Source organism: Calypte anna, chromosome 2, assembly GCF_003957555.1.
Source record: "Calypte anna isolate BGI_N300 chromosome 2, bCalAnn1_v1.p, whole genome shotgun sequence".
Classification (NCBI taxonomy): Eukaryota; Metazoa; Chordata; class Aves; order Apodiformes; family Trochilidae; genus Calypte; species Calypte anna.
In genome coordinates this window covers 24,082,658-24,106,015 of record NC_044245.1, presented here as the reverse complement: position 1 = coordinate 24,106,015, position 23,358 = coordinate 24,082,658, and the positions used below count along the sequence as shown (strand labels likewise).

The 23,358-nt window shown below is 39.0% G+C and overlaps 1 protein-coding gene across 1 annotated transcript; it reads left to right on the top strand.

Annotated features, from left to right (window-relative positions):
• The first annotated feature begins 252 nt into the window (after positions 1 to 252).
• On the top strand, positions 253 to 7,951 carry LOC103528857 (sterile alpha motif domain-containing protein 9-like). Its single transcript, XM_008494264.2, is given in 5 exon segments — positions 253 to 327; positions 3,152 to 6,668; positions 6,671 to 6,745; positions 6,747 to 7,778; positions 7,780 to 7,951. Coding segments are annotated over 5 exon segments (4,791 nt in total). The 5' UTR covers positions 253 to 316; the 3' UTR covers positions 7,936 to 7,951.
• The last annotated feature ends 15,407 nt before the right edge of the window (positions 7,952 to 23,358 follow it).

Here is a 23,358-nt window from a genome sequence, read left to right as displayed (position 1 = left end):
CAGACAGTATTTCCTAATTTCTCAGGTTTCTTGATAGTAGCTCCAGACAGTGCTGTGCAAATGTTTTAATAAAGGCATCCTAAACAGAATTCTTCCATTAATTTCCTAGCAGACCGCTGATTTCCCCAATAGAAAGTTAGGAAGAGGCAGACTAGAAGAAACTGTGGTGGTTGAAAGAGAAAGCAAAAGGAGATAAGAGCACTAGAGCCTCCCAAACACCCTACACCTGTCTCCTCCTACTTCTCTGCAACACCCAGCTTCTGTCTAGCTCAGTCTACAGCATTTGGCCATCATGCTGGAAGGGTAATCTAGAAGCATGCGAGAAAGGTAAGTAATGATACGTATTCTCTAGCAGGCACTGTCATTTCTGTTCTCTAGAGATGGGTGTTTCCATGGGGTAAAACAGATCATATGTCTGTCAGTGGTCTTTCCTTCTTACTATTTCTGATCATAGACTTCTATGAGAAGGTTATCCACTAGTTTTAGCGTTTTGGGTTTTTTTCACATACTTTTAGACTGGCTGTTCAGCTGAATTTTAGCTGTTTGGTTTCCTGTTTGAACAACATACGCGTATTGAACAGCTATAGGAATAAAACTGCAACCAATAAAACCAACTCGTTCATTGGTTGGTTTGTTTTTTTGGGGGGGCTTTTTGAGACATTAATTTTAAATGTAAAATAATCTATAATCTGCTAAAATAAGCTTTTCCGAATCTCTTAAATGTCTACATGAAAGGTGTCTATGAGATTATGGGAAATTATCTAAATCATTTCTCCTCAGAGAAGCAATTCTGCAGAAATAATATAATAAAGTTGTTGTGTTTGGAAAAGGACATTTTTAAAGTATTTCAGCCAGCCAGAATCATTAACTAGCCAGTAACATGAAACACAGAAACAGCGAATCACAGAAACACAGCCTCAAGTCTAGGAAACGAAACTATCTCAGTCTGGAGAGTTTGGTCTCAGTTTCATTAAGGATCTGAAAACTCTGAAACAGGTAGTAATATTTTTAAAGATATGTTTCATTTTATGTTAGGAGTAAATTGCACCTCTGTTAGAAAGTATAAGTTTGATAGGAATTTAAACTGTACTTTAACTTTGCCAGGTTGAACACTGTCTCTGAGAAGAAATACTTTAGTTTCAGTTTCTTTTCTCAGCGATTGGGTACTGTGGGTGGAGTTTCTGGTGAATACAATAGCTATTTCAGTCATGGAATAAGAATATTGGGCATCTACCCCCCTGGACCCTCAATTTTTGACAATATGTTTGTACCATAGTGGCATTTAAAGACCTAGAAACTAGTTTTGCTGTAAGTGAAGGGGAAAGGCTGTTAAGACAAAATGCAACTGCAGCTTCTGTAACCCACAGCCCCACATTTCTTCTCAGCTCTCATGGTTCATTAATTAAATCAGGAGTCAGCTTGGCCTGTAGCACAAGACAGGACAGCTGTTTTCCTGCACTAGCTCTAAGAAACCTTTGCTATTGCTTCTCACTAAAGTTTGCAGTTTAGAAAGTTAAAGAGTGGGTTGAGGAAAGCATGCCACTAAGGTGGTTTAAATAAACAAATGTTCTTTCAGAAAAAAAAAAATCACAGAAAATATCTAAGTAGTCATTTTGTCTCAGGAGCACATCTATGAATAAGAAAATGTGAGTGGAGGAGGCCATTACTACTACTGCACCAACTGTAGTTTGGTGCAATTCCATGAAGTAAAAAATTCAGATGAATGAATAAACTTCTCCCAAAGGGAGTGAGAGGATAAAGTTAGACAATATTAAGGGGACTTATTTGGTTGTATTCTACTTTTTTATTTAAAGTTTTTGCAAAATATCCACATTTACTAAGACCAAGTGAGCTGTAAGATGTTCTTCCTATCACTTATCTCCACAAATGCTGCTGAACTATTTACTTTTGTTTAACTTAAGAAATCTTTGTGAATGTAAAAGGTACTGAAAAGGTAATAAGGAAAAGATTTTCACTTCATTTGCAATAGCAGGATCTAGGTAACCATAGTAGTATCTTTCCACCCCAATATATGTTTGCAGCATTGTTCAAGCAAATTCTATGCCTAACTGTATCTAAGGGTAAAAAAAAGAAAGGGTGGATTTCTTTGTGCAGTTAATTTTTCTTCTTCACCAAACCAGAAACTTAAGGAGAGCTATTTGTGACATGTACACAACATGATGGGTGATCAGCTGGCTGAAAGATTGGACTCAAAGTATCACAGTAAATGCAGTAATATCTGGCTGGTGGTCAGTCACTAGTGATGTTCTTCAGGGCTCAGAAGATGCCTCACCTGAAGTACTGTGTGTAGTTTAGGGGTCCTCCATATAAGGATATAAAATATTAGAATATGTCCAAAGAAGACAAACAAAGATGGTCAAAGGACTAGAGGTCATGACTTACTAGAAGCAGCTTAGAAGAAGATGAGACTGAGAAGTAACATCATGGGTGTCTACAAAGTCCTCGTGGTGGGGAGCAGAGAGGGTGATGCTGATCTCTTCTGTCTGGTGTCCAGTGACAGGGCAGGGGAGAATGGATTAAAGCTGAGTTAGGGGAAGTTCAGATTGGATATTAGGAAAAAATTCTTCACCAAGATGGTGATCAATCACTAGAACAACCTCCCCAGTGAAAAGGTCACAGCCTCAAGCCAGTCAGTGCTCAAAAAGTGTTTGGGCAATGCTTGTAGATGTATGGTTTAACTTCTAGGTTTTCCTATGAGGAGTCTGGAGCAGGACTCAATGATCCTACTGGGTGTTCTCCAACTCAGGATATTCTATGAATCTGAATTTTTTTCTTACTATTGGATGGCCAATACAATTACAAATAGGTGTCCAAGTGACTAGAGATAGTTATCAGTCACAAATTTTGTGCAGTATCAGCTACAGAAAAAGTTTTAAAAACAGGATTCAAATAAAATAACTATATTAAAAATACATCTCTTATAAGTAGTTAATGCCTTACAAATATCTTACTTCACGCTCTCACAGTGTCCCCTAATTGAACTGTGGTGTTCCATGCAGCAGATTAATTAATTAAGCACTAATAATTAAATTAATGGCTGATAACAGCAAGGAAAATAAAAACTGTGTTTTCAGTTAGTAAGCTATTATAAATCACTTGTTTACTAATTTTGTGATTTTTTTCATTAAAGAATGGAAAACTTAAGCACTGAAAAGCATGAGAAATCATATTTATGTAAACCTCTTAAACAGTGGACAAAAGAAGAAGTCAAACAATGGGCAATTGAAGTGGTCAAGATAGACCACCAATATGCAGAAATCCTGTTTAATCAAAAGGTGACTGGTTGTTCTTTGAAAGAGATAACTAAAGCAGATTTGGTGGCAATGGGCATACCTTATGGGACTGCTCTTCAAATAATGTATTTCTTGAAACAGCATGACATTCTACCAAAAGTTTCAAATCAGACCATGGAACAAGAAGACACTGCAGAGTGCCTCGATGGAGAAGGAGAAGACAGAGAAATTGAGAAGAAAGAGAGCAAGAAGAAACACGATTTATTTAATTCCAGTACACTGCAGGATTCTAAGACAGAGCCCACTGTAAGAGAAAAAGCATTCAAGTCCATTGACAAAGAGAATGGATCAGAAGATACGCTGTCAAGCAGTCGGGACCCAACTGGAAAGATGTGTATGCCATATCCTTTTGACAGTTTCAGTGATGGTACTCGATACATACAGTACAATATTCTTAAAGTGCCTGAAACAGGACCATCTAATCTCATTGATCCAGCACATGAATTCAAATTACTTACCAACACAGACAAGGCAGCAGAAGATGACATCCTGAAGAAATTTACCAATGACACCTTTAAATTTGCTGCAGCCTGCATGAACTCCCGCACAAATGGGACCATTCATTTTGGAGTACGTGACAATCCACACGGACAAATTGAAGGAATAAAAGTTACCAGTAGAAATAGCTACGTTGATCAATTGGATAAATCATTCAAAGACTACTTCAATAAGGATTACGTCAATATTGCACGAGATTGCATCAGACAACCTAGATTTGTGGAAGTATTATTACAAAATGGAGATCCATCACATACATTTGTCATTGAAGTGGATGTGGTTCCCAAATATCACAAATGTGACACAAAGTATTTCTCTACCAGGACATACAGTTATAAAAAAAAGTGTTGGCAAAAAACTGTCTTCATCCGGGATGGAGCTAGTTCCAGAAATATTTATGGCCAAAAAGAATTTGAAACTTTTAAAAGCAGCTTGTCATCTTTAGCAACTTCTCGTAAAAAAGCAGAGGAAGAATATAACTTGAAGCAACACAGGCCAGTACTTGAAGGATTTAAGCTATCTAGGCTGCTCACGGGTAACAAAGACTCACTAGATGACTCTTACTATGACTACTACATTTTGGTAACAAACAAGTGCCACCCAAGTCAAATTTCTCACTTAGACTTTTTACAGGAAATAAAATGGTTTGCTGTGCTTGACTTTGATTCTGAATCAGAAAAAAATGGTGTGCTCAAGATTTACCAAAAAAATCAAAATGCCAAAATTCACTTCCCATATCATTATGAAAATGAAGTGGGATCAGTTTCTGAACAAGCTGAAAAGCTGAAACTGTATCAGGAGACCAACTGGATTTTTTGCAATGGTAGATCAGACTTCACAGGCAATACTGAACCACCACTAGATCCTTCTTCATGGCAACGAGACAGAGCTGCTAGTGTCAGAAAAATGATTTCATTTCTTTCACACAAAGATGTAAAGCAGAGTGGAAAGGTTTTAACAGTGTTTCTTTTGCTTTCGAAAGTAGAAGACCAGGCGGATCCCCTTATTGAGACATTTGTGACATTTTACCAAGAATTAAAGGGACTAGATTACTTGACCTGCATTTGCATTGGTCCAGATACATACCAGCTTTGGAAAGATCTTCTGAAAGCTAGAGGCATTAGTGAGGAAGCACTTTCAGACAAGTGTGTTTCTAATTTAAGCCTGGAAATGGTAAATGGTACCATCATAAAATTAAACTCAATGACACAGTCTTCTGAAAGACTTCTTCCCTCTATCGGTCTTTCTACCATTCTTCTAAAGAAGGAAGAAAACTCCATGGCAGCATTGGAAATACTCTGTGTAAATGAGTGCAAAGACACAGAAATAGAGAAGGATGAAGAAAAATTTAAAAATTTCATGAAAGAGCGGGAAGAAAATTTTTATCGAGGTGGTAAAGTATCATGGTGGAATTTCTATTTTTCTTCTGAAAAATATACTTTAGATTTTGTCATAAGAGACAGTTATGAAAAGCTTGAGCACCTAATTGTCTCTTCATCTAGCAAAGCTAATGAGTCTCCTGTAAAAATTGTCAACCTTTACCACCATCCAGGCTGTGGCGGGACAACATTAGCTATGCATATCCTTTGGAATCTCCGGGCGAAATTCAGATGTGCTGTTCTGAAAAGCAAAGCAAGTGATTTGGGAACACAGCTGACAACTTTGCTCACGTGTGGAGCAGACAATAACACAGGCTATTTACCAGTGTTACTCCTTGTGGATGATTTTGAAGAGCAAGAAAATGTCAATTCTCTGCAGAAAGATATTGAGGTGGCTATAACAGAAAAATACATTCCATATGTAGAGCCTTTAGTGATCATTCTAAACTGTATGAGATCTCAGAATCCTGATGAAAGTTCAACAATCAACTTACTGAACAGTGTTTCTTTAAAACATGAGCTTTCTGGAAAAGAGCAAAGGGCTTTTGATCAGAAACTAAAATCTATTGAAAAGGAACATCCACAGGCTGATGATTTCTATTCATTTATGATTATGAAGGAAAACTTTGACCCACAATACATCGAAAGAGTGGTAAAAAGTACCTTGCATAATTTAGATACTGCATCTAAACCAGTACGGCTTGTTTGCTATCTCACACTGCTAAACTCATATGTGAAAACGTCTGCAGTTTCAATATCATTATGTGAAGCATTCTTAGGAATTAATTCTCAAGAGATTGGCTGCAGTAAAGATAAATTGATAGAAAAGATGAGAATTTGTTCCAACATTCTAATATATGATCAGGTATGTGAATACCCAAGATGCAAATGTCTTCGTATCGTTCACCCACTGATAGCATCTCAATGCCTAACAGAATTGAAACTAACCTATGACTTGCCTAAAAGTGAAATTACATTGCAGTTATTGAAAGAAGACTTATTTTACAAGACCTCATTAGAGCAAGACAAACTTATTCGTGATATACAAACCCTGCTGATTACTAGACAGCGCAAGGAACATGGCAATGAGACAGACACATTATTTTCCTCCTTAATTGAGGCAATTCATAAGGAAGAGAAGTGTAGTAAAGTGCAATGTGTATTAAAACAAGCATCTGAGAGATTTGAGGAAAATGGTTTCATTTGCCAAGCCTTAGCAAGATACTTCTACATTAAAGAAAGAAATTTTGACTCTGCATTATTTTGGGCTAAAGAAGCCAAACGAAGAGCACAACACAATTCATACATATCAGATACACTAGGTCAAGTCTTTAAAAGTAAGCTAAGAAACTACGTAGAGTTTGAGCGAAAGAGTGCAGCCCTAACACCTGAAAAACTGAAATATTTGCTAGAATTTGCTAAGAATGCTTCACAGGCTTTCAGAGAATCTCAGCGGCAAGCTGAATATGAACAAAAATGAGCCACTTGAAGCACCATAACCTTAAAAAAAAGATTAAACCGTACAATACTGCTGGGTATCAGGGAGAGATAGAAAACTGGTCTTTATGTTATTGATGTCCTTTGCCAAGTTCCTTTTTTCAGCAAAAAAGGCTTACTGTGTAGAAAAAAATTGACAAAGCATCTATCAGGAAGTAATATTTTGAATGCAGATGACCCTCACAGACAAAGTGAAATGTTCAAGGTGCTTGAACATTATTCCAGCTTTCTATGTCATTTGCAATCACAGTTGAAAAGATCATTTGACTTTATTGAAGACTACTTTGTGTTTTTCAAAACAAAGAACAAAGAAAAAGAAATTGTGGAAGCAAAAATATACCAGAAGGCTCAAGAATGTTTTACCAAATACAAAGAAATATTTTGTAATTTTGATTTTGAGCAGCTGAAAAGTAAACAGATGTCAAAGCTGTCCATGTCTCAGCATATAGAAGCATACAGAGAAGCTGTGGAGGCTTCCAAAGCAGACTCCTTTTCTGGAATTTTGAAATACCTCCACAGAAATCACAAAAATGCTGATGGAGAAGTAGAAGACATTGTAAAAGCTTATACATTTTTGTGTGAGGAGAATGAACAAGCAACTCTGAAAGACAAACTGAATTTTATTTTGGCAAATATTGTTCTGAATTGCATTAAACCTAACTCCACTACTTTACATACTTCTAATAAGTTGGAAAGTCTGCTTCGAAGAATTCTACAGCAAGTGGAACAAACTTCACAATGTATAGAGCCTTTCTTTCTAGCCTCCTTACTGTTCTGGCCTCGGAACAGGAAACAATTAAATGAAGATTCCAAGAAAATGGAAACTTATATCCGATGCTTAAGGGAATCTTTCAAAGAGCTATATGGAACCCTCCGCTGTTCCAGGCACCCTATGGCTCTTTTCTATCTGGCAAAAGGAAGTGATCTGAACAGATTTGTTCACAAAGGAAAAATAGACCAGCTTTTTCACTCACTTTCAGAACACCAACTCAATTATCTCTGGCAGAGTGGAGATATCTGGAAGGAACAAGCTGTTCAAGATCTTTTGCTTCCTTTGGATGGCAGAGCTGAGGGTAAGGTTATCTACATTAGACTATGGCAGCAATGAAATCTTTAGGATACCAGCACACCCTGTTCCTTCGTACCTTCTGAAAAAAGGCCCTAACATAGAAAGAGTGTCTTTTTACCTTGGGTTTTCCATTAATGGGCACTCCCTTGCGTACAATATACAAAGCCCTGAAACATAAACCAGTAACCTATTGCAGTTTCCTCAGCTACCAAGGTTTTTCAGGGCAAATGATATACTCTGGGTTTGGGGGGGTGGGATGGTGGGCTAGGTTGGGTTTTTTTAGTCAAACAATTGCAAGTTGACAAACAATCAGGCTGTCTGTTTATATTTCCATTCCTCAATGTGGTAGTCTTTCTGTGCCATGCGAGAACTGGCTCTCTTGCGTCAATCCAAACTGCCAATTTGGGCAGCCAGTCAAGATGGAAATCGTTGTGCAGCCAATCCTGTCAGCTCCCGGGTCACTACTATTCAAAGTTATTGGGCTGATAACAATATATGAAAGCATTAAAATAATTTTTTTTTTTTAACTCTAAAAATAATATTTTGAAATGTATATTTAGATACCATCAACTTTTAAGAACACTGTTTTCTTTATAGCTTTTTGCCATAGTTTGTAATGAAAGATGTTAACTATGATTAACTTTCTATGATTTTATATCATTTATATATATGATTTTATATCATTTTATATCATTTTCTATGATTTTATACCTTTCTCTAAGTACTGCACGAAACAAGGAATATACTGTTAGGAAAATATGTATCATTAAATGTTTCCTTGATGCCCCATTGTACCTTGCTGTCATCTTGGCACAAGGGAGAGTAGAAAGCTACTTAGTTGCAAAAACAGCTTTTTTCTCTTTTTATTCGTATGTGCTTGGATAATATAGTGTATTTCTATATGTGGCTTCCATTATTAGCCAACCTGTACATCTGGTGGAAGGACTGAAGCACTGGCAGGGCTGTGTGATTATTAATGTATTATTTAATGTGTATTATTTAAAGACACCACTACTTTCTGTAAAAGCATGCTCTATTTGATATTTAGTGTACTTATTAAATAGATTTTATTCTTTTGTGGTGTGTTTGCTTATGCTTTTCATTAAATTGATCCAGTTTGGTCATTCCGTTCCTCAGTGACTCTGTCAGTCACATCTCCTAAGAACCGCAAGGATTTTTATGTGATCAAAGTCAGCTGAGATGTTTAGAGTTGCACACTGGGCACACCCAGCAGGGTATGGGGGCTGTGGGATGCCCCTTGGTAGGAGGCCATGCTCCAGCACCTCAATGAGCACCTTATCACCCACCAAACCTTTGTCATTCAGGGCAACCAGACAAGTTTAAGAAAGAGAAGCAGCTGTGAGGGGCAGGTAAAATGGCGGAGGAGATGCTGTTGGAGACATTTGGAGGGGGACATTGTTGGGGCATGTCTGAAGACACACTTCTTGGAAGGGGTGACCTATATCAGGTCTGGGACAACTTTGGGGGGCTGCAGCCCATGGGCAACCCATACCAGGGCCAGGGACACCCCTTAGGGGACTCGCAGCTCACGGGGGCAACCCACACCAGAGGCAGGGAACACCCACTTAGGGACTGCAGCCCAGGGTAACCCACGACCAGGGAAGGAACACCCCTTAGGGATTTGCAGGCCCGATGGGTAACCCACACCAGGGCATGGACACCCCTTAGGGACTGCAGGCCCCATTGGGTAACCCACACCAGGGAAGGGACACCCCTTCAGGGGATTGCAGCCCATGAGGTACCCACACCAGGACGGTAAGCACTTCTTTGGAAAGGAGCAGAAGAGAAGCAGAAGAAAGGAAGGCAGAAGCTAAGGAGCAGCAAAATTTTAAACACCCACACACTTGACATAGACCTCACTTCCACTGGGCAGGCTCATGTCCTCAGCAAGAAGATGGGGAAAGGACTGGGCAAAGGGCGAAATAAACAGGAGGTTCGCTTGCTAGGAAAGGGAGAAGAGAGAAGTGGCTTGATGAGAGTGTTAGGCTGGAAGGGAAAGAAAAGCATTTCCCATGAATGTTTGCCTAGTTTTTGTCTTCTTGGTTTCTCAATACCCAGATTTAGCAATAAATGTTTATGTTTAATTGGCAATAAATGAAGTGAAAATTCTCCAAGCTGAGGCTGTTTTTGCCAACAATGCATGTACCTTTACTAATAAACCTTAGGATCTGGCACCAGTATATTACATGATAGACACTGCACAATATGGTTGTGTAAGTTCACAGGAGTACAGATTTTATCATTTACTGTATATATGGCTGTTTGTTATAAAATCTGTAATTTTTATCAGAAGTAGCTCATAATTGATACAGATATTTGATAGCATCCTTAATTGCTCAGTGTGAAACTGTATTTGATTATACATATTCACACCAAAGGGCTGGTAGAATTGCTTTCAACAAGTATTTCCATTTACTTTGCAAGACCAATTTTCATCACTTACAGCATGGTTAATCTTTGTGCTTGAAAAAAAGCTAGGTCTTCCATGCCAAATATCTTCCTCAGACATATTTGTGTTACTTAAAGTGCCAAAGGGCTGGTAGCTTTCCAAGTGTGAGGTCAAGAAAAAATATTTGTACAGCCCATTTTAAACAACTCTACCAGCTTTTCCCAGCATGCTCAGGAATTATTTGTAGAGGTGTTTTGAAAAAGGGTTTTACCTTCTGGTAGGAGAAAAAAGGTAGGGTGTGAGGGTAAATTTCTCTCCCCACAAGTCTATTTGTATCAGGGTGCAGGGCCTGAAAGGATTGACATTTAAGTGTGGGCAGATGCCAACAGAGTCTATCACAGATGGAAGCCCAAAAAGCTGCAGGTCTGGGCTGTGGTGGAGAAGTCACAGCTAAGAGCTCAGCCCTGCACTGTCAGTGCTGAATGTAGAAACCTGGAGGAGATGAGTGGTACAACCTGATTGAGGAAGAGCCAAAGGACAGTTCTGCAGGAAGGGGGAGAGGCAGGGAGGCCCAGGAAAGATGTTTGATTTTACAGACAATTGTGCAAAGGCAGTTGGATGACATCTCACCTTAAGGAGACAAAGCCAAAGTTTCCTCTTCCTTGTATATTCCCTAAACCAAAGTGATACAAAAAGATAGATTATCAAGTGATCTAGTGCCCCAACATATAGATTAGCAAATTCTGCACCATGTGTTTTCTTTGTTGAGATTTCTTGGAGACTGTTACTGCCATGTGTGTTTATCATGACAGACATTTTTGTTAAAATTTCCTCTCCCACCAGTCAGATATTTTACTAGCTCAAACCTCAAAAGGAGAAAACCAGACACAAAACAGACCCTCAATAATCATTAGATTTCTCTCTTGAATCATGACATTTTAAAAAATATATGGGTTTAATCTACTTTTTTGGCTTGAAGGTACTCAGGAGGTAACTGATGAACCAAGCGTGTAACAAATTACTTGTGTCAGGCTGTAGCCATGGAGGTTCTCTGTCAGTAATAAAAAACCAAAAAACAGCGCTTGAGGCCTTGTCAAGCTCAGGATACAAAAGGGAGAGGAGAGGAGAGGGAGAGGAGAGGAGAGGAGAGGAGAGGAGAGGAGAGGAGAGGAGAGAGAGGAGAGGAGAGGAGAGGAGAGGAGAGGAGAGGAGAGGAAGAGGAGAGGAGAGGAGAGGAGAGGAGAGGAGGAGGAGAGGAGAGGAGAGGAGAGGGAGAGGTGAGGAGAGGGAGAGGTGGGGAGAGGAGAGGAGAGGAGAGGAGAGGAGAGGAGAGGGAGAGGAGAGGAGAGGAAGAGGAGAGGAGAGGAGAGGAGAGAGAGGAGAGGGAGAGGAGAGGAGAGGAGAGGAGAGGAGAGGAGAGGAGAGGAGAGGAGAGGGAGAGGAGAGGAGAGGAGAGGAGAGGAGAGGAGAGGAGAGGAGAGGAGAGGAGAGGAGAGGAGAGGAGAGGATGAGGAGAGAGAGGAGAGGAGAGGAGAGGAGAGGAGAGGAGAGGAGAGGAGAGGAGAGGAGAGGAGAGGAGAGGAGAGGCTCTCTCCACAGTCTGTCGGCTGCGCGGTCAAGCGTCCAGCAGGGCGCACTGCGTGCCCCGCTGTAGTCGCGCTTGCGTTCTCCGCCATGCGGGGCTCTCTCTGCGGGGATTCTGCGGGGGACTCTGAGAGGTCAGCGGGGCTCTGTGGGTTCATCTCCCCCCGCTGCCAAACGTGTCCCGCTGAACGGTCAGAGGCCAAGGGGAAGGGGCTGGCTGCCATCCCTGGTGCCAGCGGGGAGAGGAAGGGCGCTTTGGTGGCAGTAGGAAGAGGCCACGGATTCTGCGTGAGAGAATAAGGAAAACGTCAGGCACATTGGTGCGGGGATCACCTCAGGCGCAGTCCCACAGATGTGGGGAAATTGATCCAGAAGCCACGCAAGAGCAACCGCAAGCAAAATCCATCCGAGTGTGACTTTGTGGGGCCTTTTTTACCTCCTCACTCCTAGGTCACAGACCCACACCAGGGCTGATCACCAGCAGAGTCATAAGATGACCACGGGACCTGTCCAAGGGTATCACCTTGCTGCCACTTTCTTGAGCAGATGCAACAGGTAACGATGGGGTTGCAGTGAGCAACCTGGGGTCTGTCAAACCAAAAAACACCTACACTGCAGTCTTTCACACAGAGGCCCAACGCAGGCAGCAGTGTGGGCAAGAGTTAATGCATCCTGAGTGAAAAAAAAGGCAGGAGAAAAAGTGTCTGGGCTCAGCTGGAGGGAACTAACCTGGGGGACTGATGAAAGCCAGCAGCACGGGAGTTTCTAACTTTGGGCTGATCCCAGCTAGAACCACAAACCCACCCTCCAGCGAAGAGAGTATTGGGCAGCGACAAATCCATATTGCCTCAAATTGAGGACTGCTGCAGAAGGCTTTTTCTGGTTTCCTTTTTCCTGCCGGAACCACAAACCTTCAGTTTATGTAACCTGTCACAAGACAGCTTCTGACTTCCTCTTCATAGGTACTCGCTTATTCCTGACTGATGCTTGAAAAGATCAGAATGAAAAGATGCTCTTACCCCTTACACAGCCACTGTGTTCCCCGAGACGAGCTTAGGCTCCACCACTTCTTGCTGAGCTAAACTGTAGCACCAGCTTCAGTGCAGCTGTGGCTGCACTGCAGGTAGATTGATGGACAAACTTGAAATACCAGAGAATGCAGTAACACGAATTAGTAATGATAATAATGAGAAAGAGTGAGAATCAAGCAAGAAAAAATTCTGTCCTCTTTCTAGCTTCCTGCCTTCAACAATAATTAAATCTCTTAACTCGGAAATGAGAAAAGAGCACGAACTGACTGTTCTAATTCAAGCAGTCAAGACAGATCCAGTTTATCCATATGGTGGGATGTGTGTGCTCTAATGAGACAAAACATAGGAAGAGTTACAAAAATACTTCAGACATGATCAATATTATGAGTGTGATATTGCATGATTAACCACCTCATGATAGTCTGACCAGTGGACTGCAGAGCAAAGGAACATAAGAAACAACAGGTGAGATCTTTTCTAAATTTCTTATTGGCAGTAATGTATAGGATTTCAAAATAATGATGATCCCTGGCCACAGGGATCATTTGGGTGTTACATGTTGGTATATGGACATGCCAAGTAGAAGGCAAAGTAGAGCAGGAATGAGATTCTTGTTAGAAGGAGAAACAAAATGGTGTTTTAAAGTCCTGCCTGGTTAAGCTGCTTGTAACAAGTCTTGCAAGCTGGGTTTCTACAGAAGAACAAGAAAATATAACTTATCTATATAGGTAAGTTTCTTTAGCCTGCAGTTGTCAGGAAAAGGCAAGTATCAAACAAAACAAATAGAGCATAATAACAAAGAGAGTTCATCTTTTTTGAGAATGAGCTGAAATGTCAAGGATTTAGGCTCTACAGTATGCTGATTAGACACACCAATGCGTGAACTTTCCCTCCCAGAACCATCCATCTTTATTATCACTGCCTGGAGATGGTTCTGTGTCAACTTTGCATCTGCATCAGTAACTCATTCTGTTCAGCCATCTGTTCCACAGACATCAAACTGTTAAGAAGCCCCAGTACAGCACAATCTAGTCCAGTAACACAGAAACAGAAAAGAAAAGATCTCATTACCATTTGAATTCACAGGCTCTCCTGTGGTAGACATACAATATTTTTTTATATTGACATGAACATGGTAATTTGGTAAGTAAATTTTATGCTATAAAAAAGGGGATTAAAAACAAACAATGTGCAACAGCTATGTTCAGAGGCAAAATAATTATTGGGTTAAACTAGGATTTGAGATTCTTTCTCACTTCACAGTCTTTAACTGAGTTAAGAAAACATTCCACTAACTATGATGACTATTATAACTTGCCATTTTAACTACTGAAGAGTTCACCATTAAGCTGTAGTCTGAATGAGATAGGTTTTGGTTTAGTTTTTAGTTTGTTTTCTATTCAAATCCGTATATGATAGAAATTTAGGATTTTTTATTTCAGTTACTGAAAATTCCATGTTGGCTGCCTTAATTAATGTGTCCCAAGAGCTTGTAAAGTTATAACTGCCTATTTCAGTGGCTTTAGTATTTTTCCTAGGTTTTTAGCACTATAGAGCTGGGATAATTAAGGGCCAGGGAGGTGGATTCTACACTGGCCTGTAAATCTTCAACAGAACTGGTGCTGAAGTTTCAATAACAAAATCATTATTGTGAATGATTACTGAGCCAGAGAAAACCATTGATTGACATTCAGATTCTTAACTGAATTTGCAGATGCTGCAAAGTGAGAAGATTTGGTGGGAGGTCTGCAAGAGGCATTGAGACCAGATCTTACCCTCACATTTTCAGACAGCTCTCCTACAGGGGAGCACTGCACTGCTTTTGGGCTCAGGGAGAGAGGGACTACAGATTCATGGGGGAGCAACATTCTCAAGCCTTGTTCAAAGGAAAATGAACACTGTTTAAAACAATAACCCCTTTGGCTAACTTTATGAAGATTTTGCTACCACAGCTCAAGTATTTTCAGTACTTAAAGGCTTTTATTTCTTTAAAAGGTAATGCTTCTAGGAGAGAGGCAAAGATTCTGCTTATACATTGACCCTGGGTACTCTTTAATATAATAATCTGTTGTGACATTATCTCCAGTGAAGGGATACATTTGCAACCCTATAGCATGCATCCCATTAGATATACTATACTCTAAGCCACGCATTCAAGTCTATTATGTTCTAAAGGTTAAACACAACCTCTCTGTTTTTACATGATACTCTGATCTGCTCACACAGTAATAGTGCACAAAACCTGAAACTCGCTCAGCCTTGTTGCATATCTTTCATTTCACCTCTATATTTGTTTTATGTAGCTCTCCCCAAGCTGCCTCCTGGAAAGAAATGCACCAGACAGAGAAATACACCAGTCCTCAACAGAGCTGTGGTCTCTAAGGAAACTCATGCATTAATTAAGGAATAGTATAATGGGCATGGTTTTGTTTTGTTAACCAGTACCCCAAGGAGCATTGTTTCACTTATTTTACTCCTCCCCTCACTAGCAAAAATCAGGATGTTTCTGTTAACTGTCATGTAGATATTTTCAAAACAATACTTAGGAGATAAAATTTTGTCTTTTGAAATAGCAAGCAAATTGGCACATGTATCAGCTTCTGTAGTAATTTGGCACTGTCTTCTCTGGTTACTGGTTCTTTGCCTTTTCCTCAAAATGTTCTAGTATTGAAGCCAACACCCATTGCCACACACTGGGTCTGTTTGGCAGCTGCAGGACCCAGATGCCAGCCACTGGAATGCATTTTATGTACCAATGTCTCTGCCTGTGGCTTGGTTTCCTGTCCAGCCTTTAGCAAAGTGTCTTCTTTGGACTCATCTGGCTCCAGTGCTTGCTGCTCTTGCAGCTGTGGAACTGAAGTAAAAGGAATTTACAGATGAGCTGTTTCACCATTCCATGAACTGTGTGCCTGCACTAGATCCTGGCAAGATACGTACACTGAGTCCCTTAGCCTGTGAAAAGGTGATGTCCCACTTGTCTCTTCATTGTGGGAGACCAAGTGAGTGGACTGACAGGGGTCTGAAAGGGCAGAGCACTCTGGTAAGCCTAACAGGTATTTCTTGAAATTAGGCATGGAAACCACCATCCACTGAACACCCAAGAAAGGCAAACATGCAAGAAAATCAATTTTTTCTATGAAGCATCTATTTCAAGTTCCTTTTAGCTAAGTCTCCTGAAAAGCACAATATTGGCATAACACTTATATAGACTTCCATCACTCTCCTCAGTAATAAGAGTGATGATCTAGGCATAGGTTTATATATACTACTCACAAGGATTAAATATATATATATATATATATACACACATATATAAGATAAAAAGAAAACCCACCTAGTCAAGTAAGCTGTCTCACTGTCTGCATTGTCTGGAGATATTTAAACAATACTTAAGCAAATTTAAACAAGAAGACTGTATTTTCTATTATATATCACAGATGATCAGTTTATGCTGCATGCACAAGTACAGCTTATTACCCTATGTTATCCACTGAGTATCTTTATGTAGGATAGTTATTAATATTTTGTATTTTGCAGGGCTTCCACTCTTAACTCTTTGGTTGTAACATTCCACTGTGGTTTCTCTGCTACAGGACCCTCCCAATACCATCTAGACTTTCACATTTGTCTGGAAAGATGAAAGTTCACTGAAGACATTCCAGGCAGAACACTAGAGGTGTGTTTTGTTACATGCCCAAAATACTGTGATTGACATAGCTGCAGTTAAATGCATCCAACTCCTCTAGAGAAACATACCCAGCTTCTCTTAAAAAGCTACAGTAAGAGAATGTTGAAGTATCAGATACTGAAATACACACCAAGCTGAGACTGAATTGCAGCCACTGACAGAAATATATTTAGATATATACAACACCACAGGGAATAATTTTACACCCCTTAGTGTACTTGCTTTGGTGTATACAAGGGTAAAGTCATAGAAGAGTAATCTCTCAACTTCACAGATTGTATTTAAAAATGGTTGTAACATGTAAAAGTGTACAGTTAGTCAACCACCTCCTCTTCTGAATTGTGTTTAAGATCAAGTACATTGACCACAGAGGAAAACACACCTAATACATACACTTTTAGGAATTGTTTACACACATAGGAATGAACATGATATTACTATATGCTCATCTGGAAGGAGTCCTCTAGGAAAAATATATGAATTTAATTTACAGCCTTTAGATAATATTGTGCAAACTGGTAACCAAATATTATGGAACTGTCTTAGCACTGATACAGCTGTGTCTTGTAACTGTATTTACTTCAATGCTGTAATTTCTGATGGCACTGATGATGTCACTGAAAGCACTATTATCTACTGGTGGTATAAGTAATGTTTGTGCAGATTTCTCAGTACACTTTTTTCAGGAAGTAATTTTTTAAATTAACATTAAAGTATAAAATTCTGCAGTATGGTAATATTTGGTTAGGACTCTCTGAGATCTTATTCTAAGTGAGAGTTCCATTCCTGATGTTTAAGCTGGGGTGTAATAAAATACAGAGTCTTACAAAACAGTAATAAGCATTGCTAGAAGAGGATAAAGGTTCAGTGAAATGACAAGAGCTTAGTGAAAAACTTCAAGGGAAGATAACAAATGTGGAAATGATGAAACAGATAATTCATTGTAGGTAAGTCAAGGAAATCAAATTACATCTGCATAATGATGTTCTATAAGTCAGCCATGAAAACTTATATATTATAAACTAAAAAAAAAAAAAAATCCACTCCATTTTTAGCACTAGTTGAAAAGAGAGCAAGAAATTAAGTCCATCTAAGAAAAACAGTGAGTGTAAAACAGCATTTTAATGTCACAGAGAATCAGTTTTACCTCTCCAGCCTGAGTGTTAAGATCACACGAGCTCAAAACCAATATGGCAAACATAACTTGATTTCTACTCTGTCATTAATTCTTACTAAGGCAGAGGACGATTTCAACACAAAAGCTGACTGAAAACTTTGAGACAACTTAGTTTAGGGAGAATGGATATTTGATAAGGGGAAGTGTAAAGAATTATTTTGAAGAGAAAGCCATTTAGGCATCTGTATTTTGCTTCTTTTATCTCAAAGAGTAAAACAACTAAAATTAGTAGTGAAGAATTAGAATCAGTGGGTGACATTCTGAAGTGGGTGACATTAGAATCAGTGGGTGACTATCTGAAGTGTGCTATTGGAATGGCCACTGAGACAGAAATCCTTGTAGCATTTTTTATAAAATGGCTCAAACATTTTTTTGTATCATATAGATGTTCTCTATGAGGTTAAGCAAGAAAAAATCTGTCAGACATATCCACCTTTAGTGTGTAAGAACCACATAAGCTAGCTGTGGGATACATTCATCTGAAAGGCCTGTTATGACACAGCTCTCAATGATGAATGTTCCCCTTCTGTAAAATTAATTTTCAAGATATTCAAGTATATGCCCATCATCCCGAAACTGTTTATCAAGGATTATGTTATATGTTTTCACTTCACTCATTTAAATTCCTGAAAAGGAAAAGTCTAGGTCTGTGTGAATAGAAGCTTCTTTTCAACAGATAAAAGTGAGATTTAATGTAAAGCTACTTGTGAGGGCATAAATCCTGCTTGTAGCCTGTGCCAATTGATTACCCAATCATTTCCCTTAGACAGAAAAAAAAAAATAATAAGTCCAGCAAAATCCTGATAAATTTTGGGGAACTTTGTTGAGTGATTTGCCAGTGACAGGAGTGTTAAACTTTTCATTGCATTAGCTTGTTGAGGTTTGACAGCCTTAGGTTCCTTCTCACTATGATATTTCACCTGTTCTTAGAGCCTAGTGCATCTTGACTTGTATAGAGACAAATGACACATGGGTCCAGTACTTTAAGCAGCAGGTGGGAAATAAAGTGGAGAAACTATAGAAATGTTATAGAGAAAGGCTAGGATTAAGTAACAGTCATATTCTCTTGGTTTCTGGTATTAAGAAAGCCCATCTCATAAGCAGGCCTACTTAGTATTTTAAACATATACTTCTGAGCAACTGATACTTATGTTTCAGTGAGTGGTACCCTGATATCATACCATGAGTGAGATGGAAAACAGTTTCTTTTCTGTTTGAGAATTACTGTAGAATTCACTGTGACATTTTCTAATGAGTATATGGAGTGGAGGTCTGGACTTGTCTGGCAATTTTATCAACACAGTGGTTCAACCAGTTTAAGAGGGCTGATTTACAATTCCACTTAACACTTCCTTACTTACAGTCTTGTTTCATTTCAGTAATGTGAAGTCGTCCTGCCATTCACACATTTGAAAGAGTAAAACAAAATCCTACCTTCAGGGAATGTTAGAATGGAGACTCTGGGGTCTCCCTTCCCTAGTTTTAAATCTGTCTAGTTGCATTCCTTCAGTGGTTTCATGTAGTTGTAATTATTTGAACTAGTAAGATTTAAAAAACAGGCAAAGCACTTTAAAGATATACATCTGCTTTGCAAGTATGAAGGAAGAGTCTTCTTTACGTGTCATATACAGTAAAAATCAAAGTAGATACATTTCTTTTTCATACCTATTTTTCATACAAATTACAGAGGCATACACTAGTGGTCAAATTTGAAGATGAAATGTTGTGTTTATTCTAAATGATGGACATGAAGGATCTCAGCTCATCTTCTACTAAAGTAAAATTTGCTCATAATCCTTGAACAAATTCTCCTTCCCTATTAAACAACACAACTATCCATTAGCAGTTGTATCTGCATGCAATGTAGATGGTCAGAGACATCATATACGTGGTGTACCTATGTATACAGTTTTATGCTATGTGGATAGATATTGTGCATACATACAGTATTATCATGATAGATGTGTGTACAATGTCTTGGTGCTATTAGTAAGCAAGGACAAAACATATCCTTTAAGTTGTGTAATGAAGGAATGATATAACATGGTGAATAGGAAATCTGTCATACTTCCAGCAAAGTCAGTTGCAGCAAGACAGCTTGCATCCATCTCCTGTTTCTCAGAGGCAGCAGCAACAGTGGGAGTAAATCTTCTAGAAAGTCTCTATAGGCAAAGATTACATTCCCCTTCTTCCTGCCTATCCCCATTCATTTTTCTCCACACTACTTAGACAAATTACTTTTCCCTTTAAAATGTCATTTCATCCAGTCCAGAACTGAACCTTTACTGATTTTGCATCTTCTCTGACATTGTCACTCTGGAACTTTCTGCTGAGTGTGCAAGCGTATGCATGTGTTTGCATATGTGCAACTGTCAGAAACGTTCCTTTATATTTCTTATGTTAATGAAGCTTTGAGACAAATTACTCTTGAAAAGAAGGAGCTTCATCTAACTGCAGTCTTTTAGAGCCCTGCATAGTTTTTACAATTTGCAGGAACATGCAGTATGCCCATAATTTTCTTCTTTCATTGAAGAATATTGCATAGTGTTTGTGTTTACTAGCGTTCACAACTCAGGCAGCAATTCAAAACAAAATGCAAAGGCAACTAATATGTTACCAGAGAAAAGAATATAGAGAAGTTAAACAGTTAATTTTTAGTCGGCACAAATCACATTTCCATCAAGTGCAAGCAGTCAGCTGTTATTGTAGGTCACTAAGATACAATGAATTATTTTCTGCAGTTCGTGGAAAACATTAGGCAGCTGTAATAAAGTCAATGGTATTTCCTTCCTTACTGAAACATTACTTCAGCAAAACCTCTTGTTTTGTTAAAACACAGTTTTATGCTTGATAAAATATCATTGATTTCTTCTTTTTATTATTTTTTGTTCGTTTGTTTGTTTCTCCTCTTGATAACTGCAGAGAGAGAAAACACTGAGGGAAAAATATGAGATGAATGATGATTGATCTAATCTAAAAAGGCTATAAATGGAGGGGGGAGGGAGCACTTCAGTGGCCTCTATATAACATAGATCTTCAGTACAAGGAACATACCACAACATAAATGTATTTTTAAGACATTAAAACTTTACTTAAATAAAAGCTAGAGTATTTCATATTATAGTTTATCACATTTATTTTTCCTTATGTACTTATCTGTAGTTATATGTACGAACAATGTTACGTGTTTCAGTGTTTATCTTACTATATAAACATCTGTTTAAACACTGCATAACATATCTTTAATAAGGCTCTTTATGTCAGACAGTCATGCATCTTCTACTCTTGTTTTCTTTTAAGATCTGATGAGCCTGAAGAATTCCAGGCTTACTGGAAATTCTGAGTGAATCAGTTAAAAGGTGGTAAGTTTTCTTTTGGGACACTGATCAGTGATTTATCTCTCAGAACACTGTGAAATGAAAAACAATAGACCTTGACAGTACATTTGCAAAAACTGGTCAGCCAGCTGGGTGTGCACTGTGAGGGAAACACTTTTACTTTCTACAGAGAAACAGCAGCCTCAGTGTTTCAAAAATTTGCACAGCCCTATGGACTGGCTCACAAGCAGTAGCAGCTGGATCTTAAATTAGGTACCCACATGTTAGTAAGCAAACTAACATTACAACAGAGGAATGAGAAAATTGTAGAAATTAGTGAGGGGCATATTTGGATGGGAAGTTATAGCTGGACAGGGAAACAGCATGGATAAAACCTGCAGACCTTTGCAAGTGTTGTATTAACAATTGGCATTCTTTCTTTTTTTAACATTGTTATCACTGTATCAGTATGATAGAGTTTCCTTACCCTTGTCTTGATCAAAATACTTGAGCTATTTCAGATGTATGTCCAACTAAATATGAGTTTGGAAATGCCAGATCACACAGGCATTCTTTCTAAAAATTCAGGAGTAATATCCTTGATCCTGGAGAGCTAGGAATGGCTTGTAAAGGTTTTTAAAGTTCATATTGCTGGAGTTGAAAGATGGTGACCACATCATAAGAAAAGGTATTAATATATCTCTCTCTAGAGAAATGGGTCATATTTGTGCCTAGGGAAAAAAATTACCTAGCCTAGGACCGTTTTTTTCTCCACCCATTTGCACTGTCATAGCATGGTGGCTTTCAGGAGATTTATCCAACAGCAAGGAGCCTATATTTTAAGGAGTTAATTCACTTGGCATTGCACTTATCTCTGGTTTATGTTTGGCTGTGAATAGCCTGTCATCCCCAGACTAGTAAAACAAAGCAACTGGTGAAAATTGTAGAAACTGTGAGGTATCTACCACCCAACTGAACTATCTCAGAGACTTCCTGGGTTGCTGCTAACCTGAATGTGTGGATTTGCAGTCAGCAGGTAGGTAACCCAGCTTCTAGTTCAATCAGCAAGATTTATGTGTCTCGACAGTTGCAGCATTTTTTAAGCCCTTACTTCCAGCCTACTTGAGACCCTTAGGTATTTTTTAATATCAGTTCTCAACTTCTTATCTCACCCTAGTGAAACAAGACCTTCCATCCATCACACATCACAGCTTTTCTCCATCTCAGCTGCTTTGTGACAATCAGCTCTTCGAAGAAGAGCTCTCTCTTAGTCTGTTTGCACAGTTTTCAACACCCACCCTGGCTAGTGAACTCTATCATATCCATGATCAGGTCTCCACTTGGCAACTTTTTAGCATTGGGAATACTGGGTAGAGCCATGGCTGTCTACCTGTAAGATAAACTCAAGCATGGCATAGCTGCAGAGAAGGACTGGAATGGTCTGAAAAGGAAAAGAATGAAGCACAGAGAATGGCTAACTCAAGTTAGCAAAACAATGGTTGATATTCCAAACAGGAAAAACAGGAATACAAAACTGAGGGGGAAATCATGGAAACTGGAGGACAATGCAGCCTCCTTTTGGAAATTTTTATTTTCTGACTACCTCTCTCATTAACATTCAACTGCATGTTTTAGAGTGGGACTGGTTAATTTAGAAAGAGTTTAAAAATGTGAGTAGTGCTGGACTAGACATGCATGAGGAGCAGCAGTGAGACAGGGGTAAATCTGTGTACACATCACATTCAGATATGCTTTTTTCCAGTCTTTTTTTCTCACTGCTGAAATGTTCATTCCCTATTACCAGAGTTCTGTTCATGTTCTACAAAGTGATAGTGGCAAGTGGCTTACTATATCTTGATGCTGCTTTCTGAGTGTGGTTCCCAATCTTACATATTTTACAGGGCCTTGCATGTATATATGATGAAGTTAACAAAACCAAACATACTTTTGCATGATTTTTCTGCTCTGGGGTATGTTTGTTGTTTTGGGTTTTTTTAACTATATACTTTTATATCATCTTATTGAGCACTGAGGATATGAATACAGCTTGCTGCAATTTCCTAGAATGAAAACCATAGGAGGTTTGTCTATCAGCAGAGCAAACAATTCAATTGAAGTGTCCCATTTTAAGGCTGGAGAACAGGAGCACACTTCAGCCCAGTACTGAAGTCTGCATGGGCAAACCTGTACCATCCTGCACCACAGAGCAAGCCTGCAGAGGTACAATTCCAGCTCTCTTGGCACACTTGACAAAGCTGTGCCTTGGTAGTACATTATTTGATGCATTAGCTGCACAAAAAGTTGCTTATCTTTAACCAAACATTTCCAGAATATAGGTAAGGGATAATAACTAAAGCAATGGTTAGAACTATTTAGTTAAGATAGGTCAACATG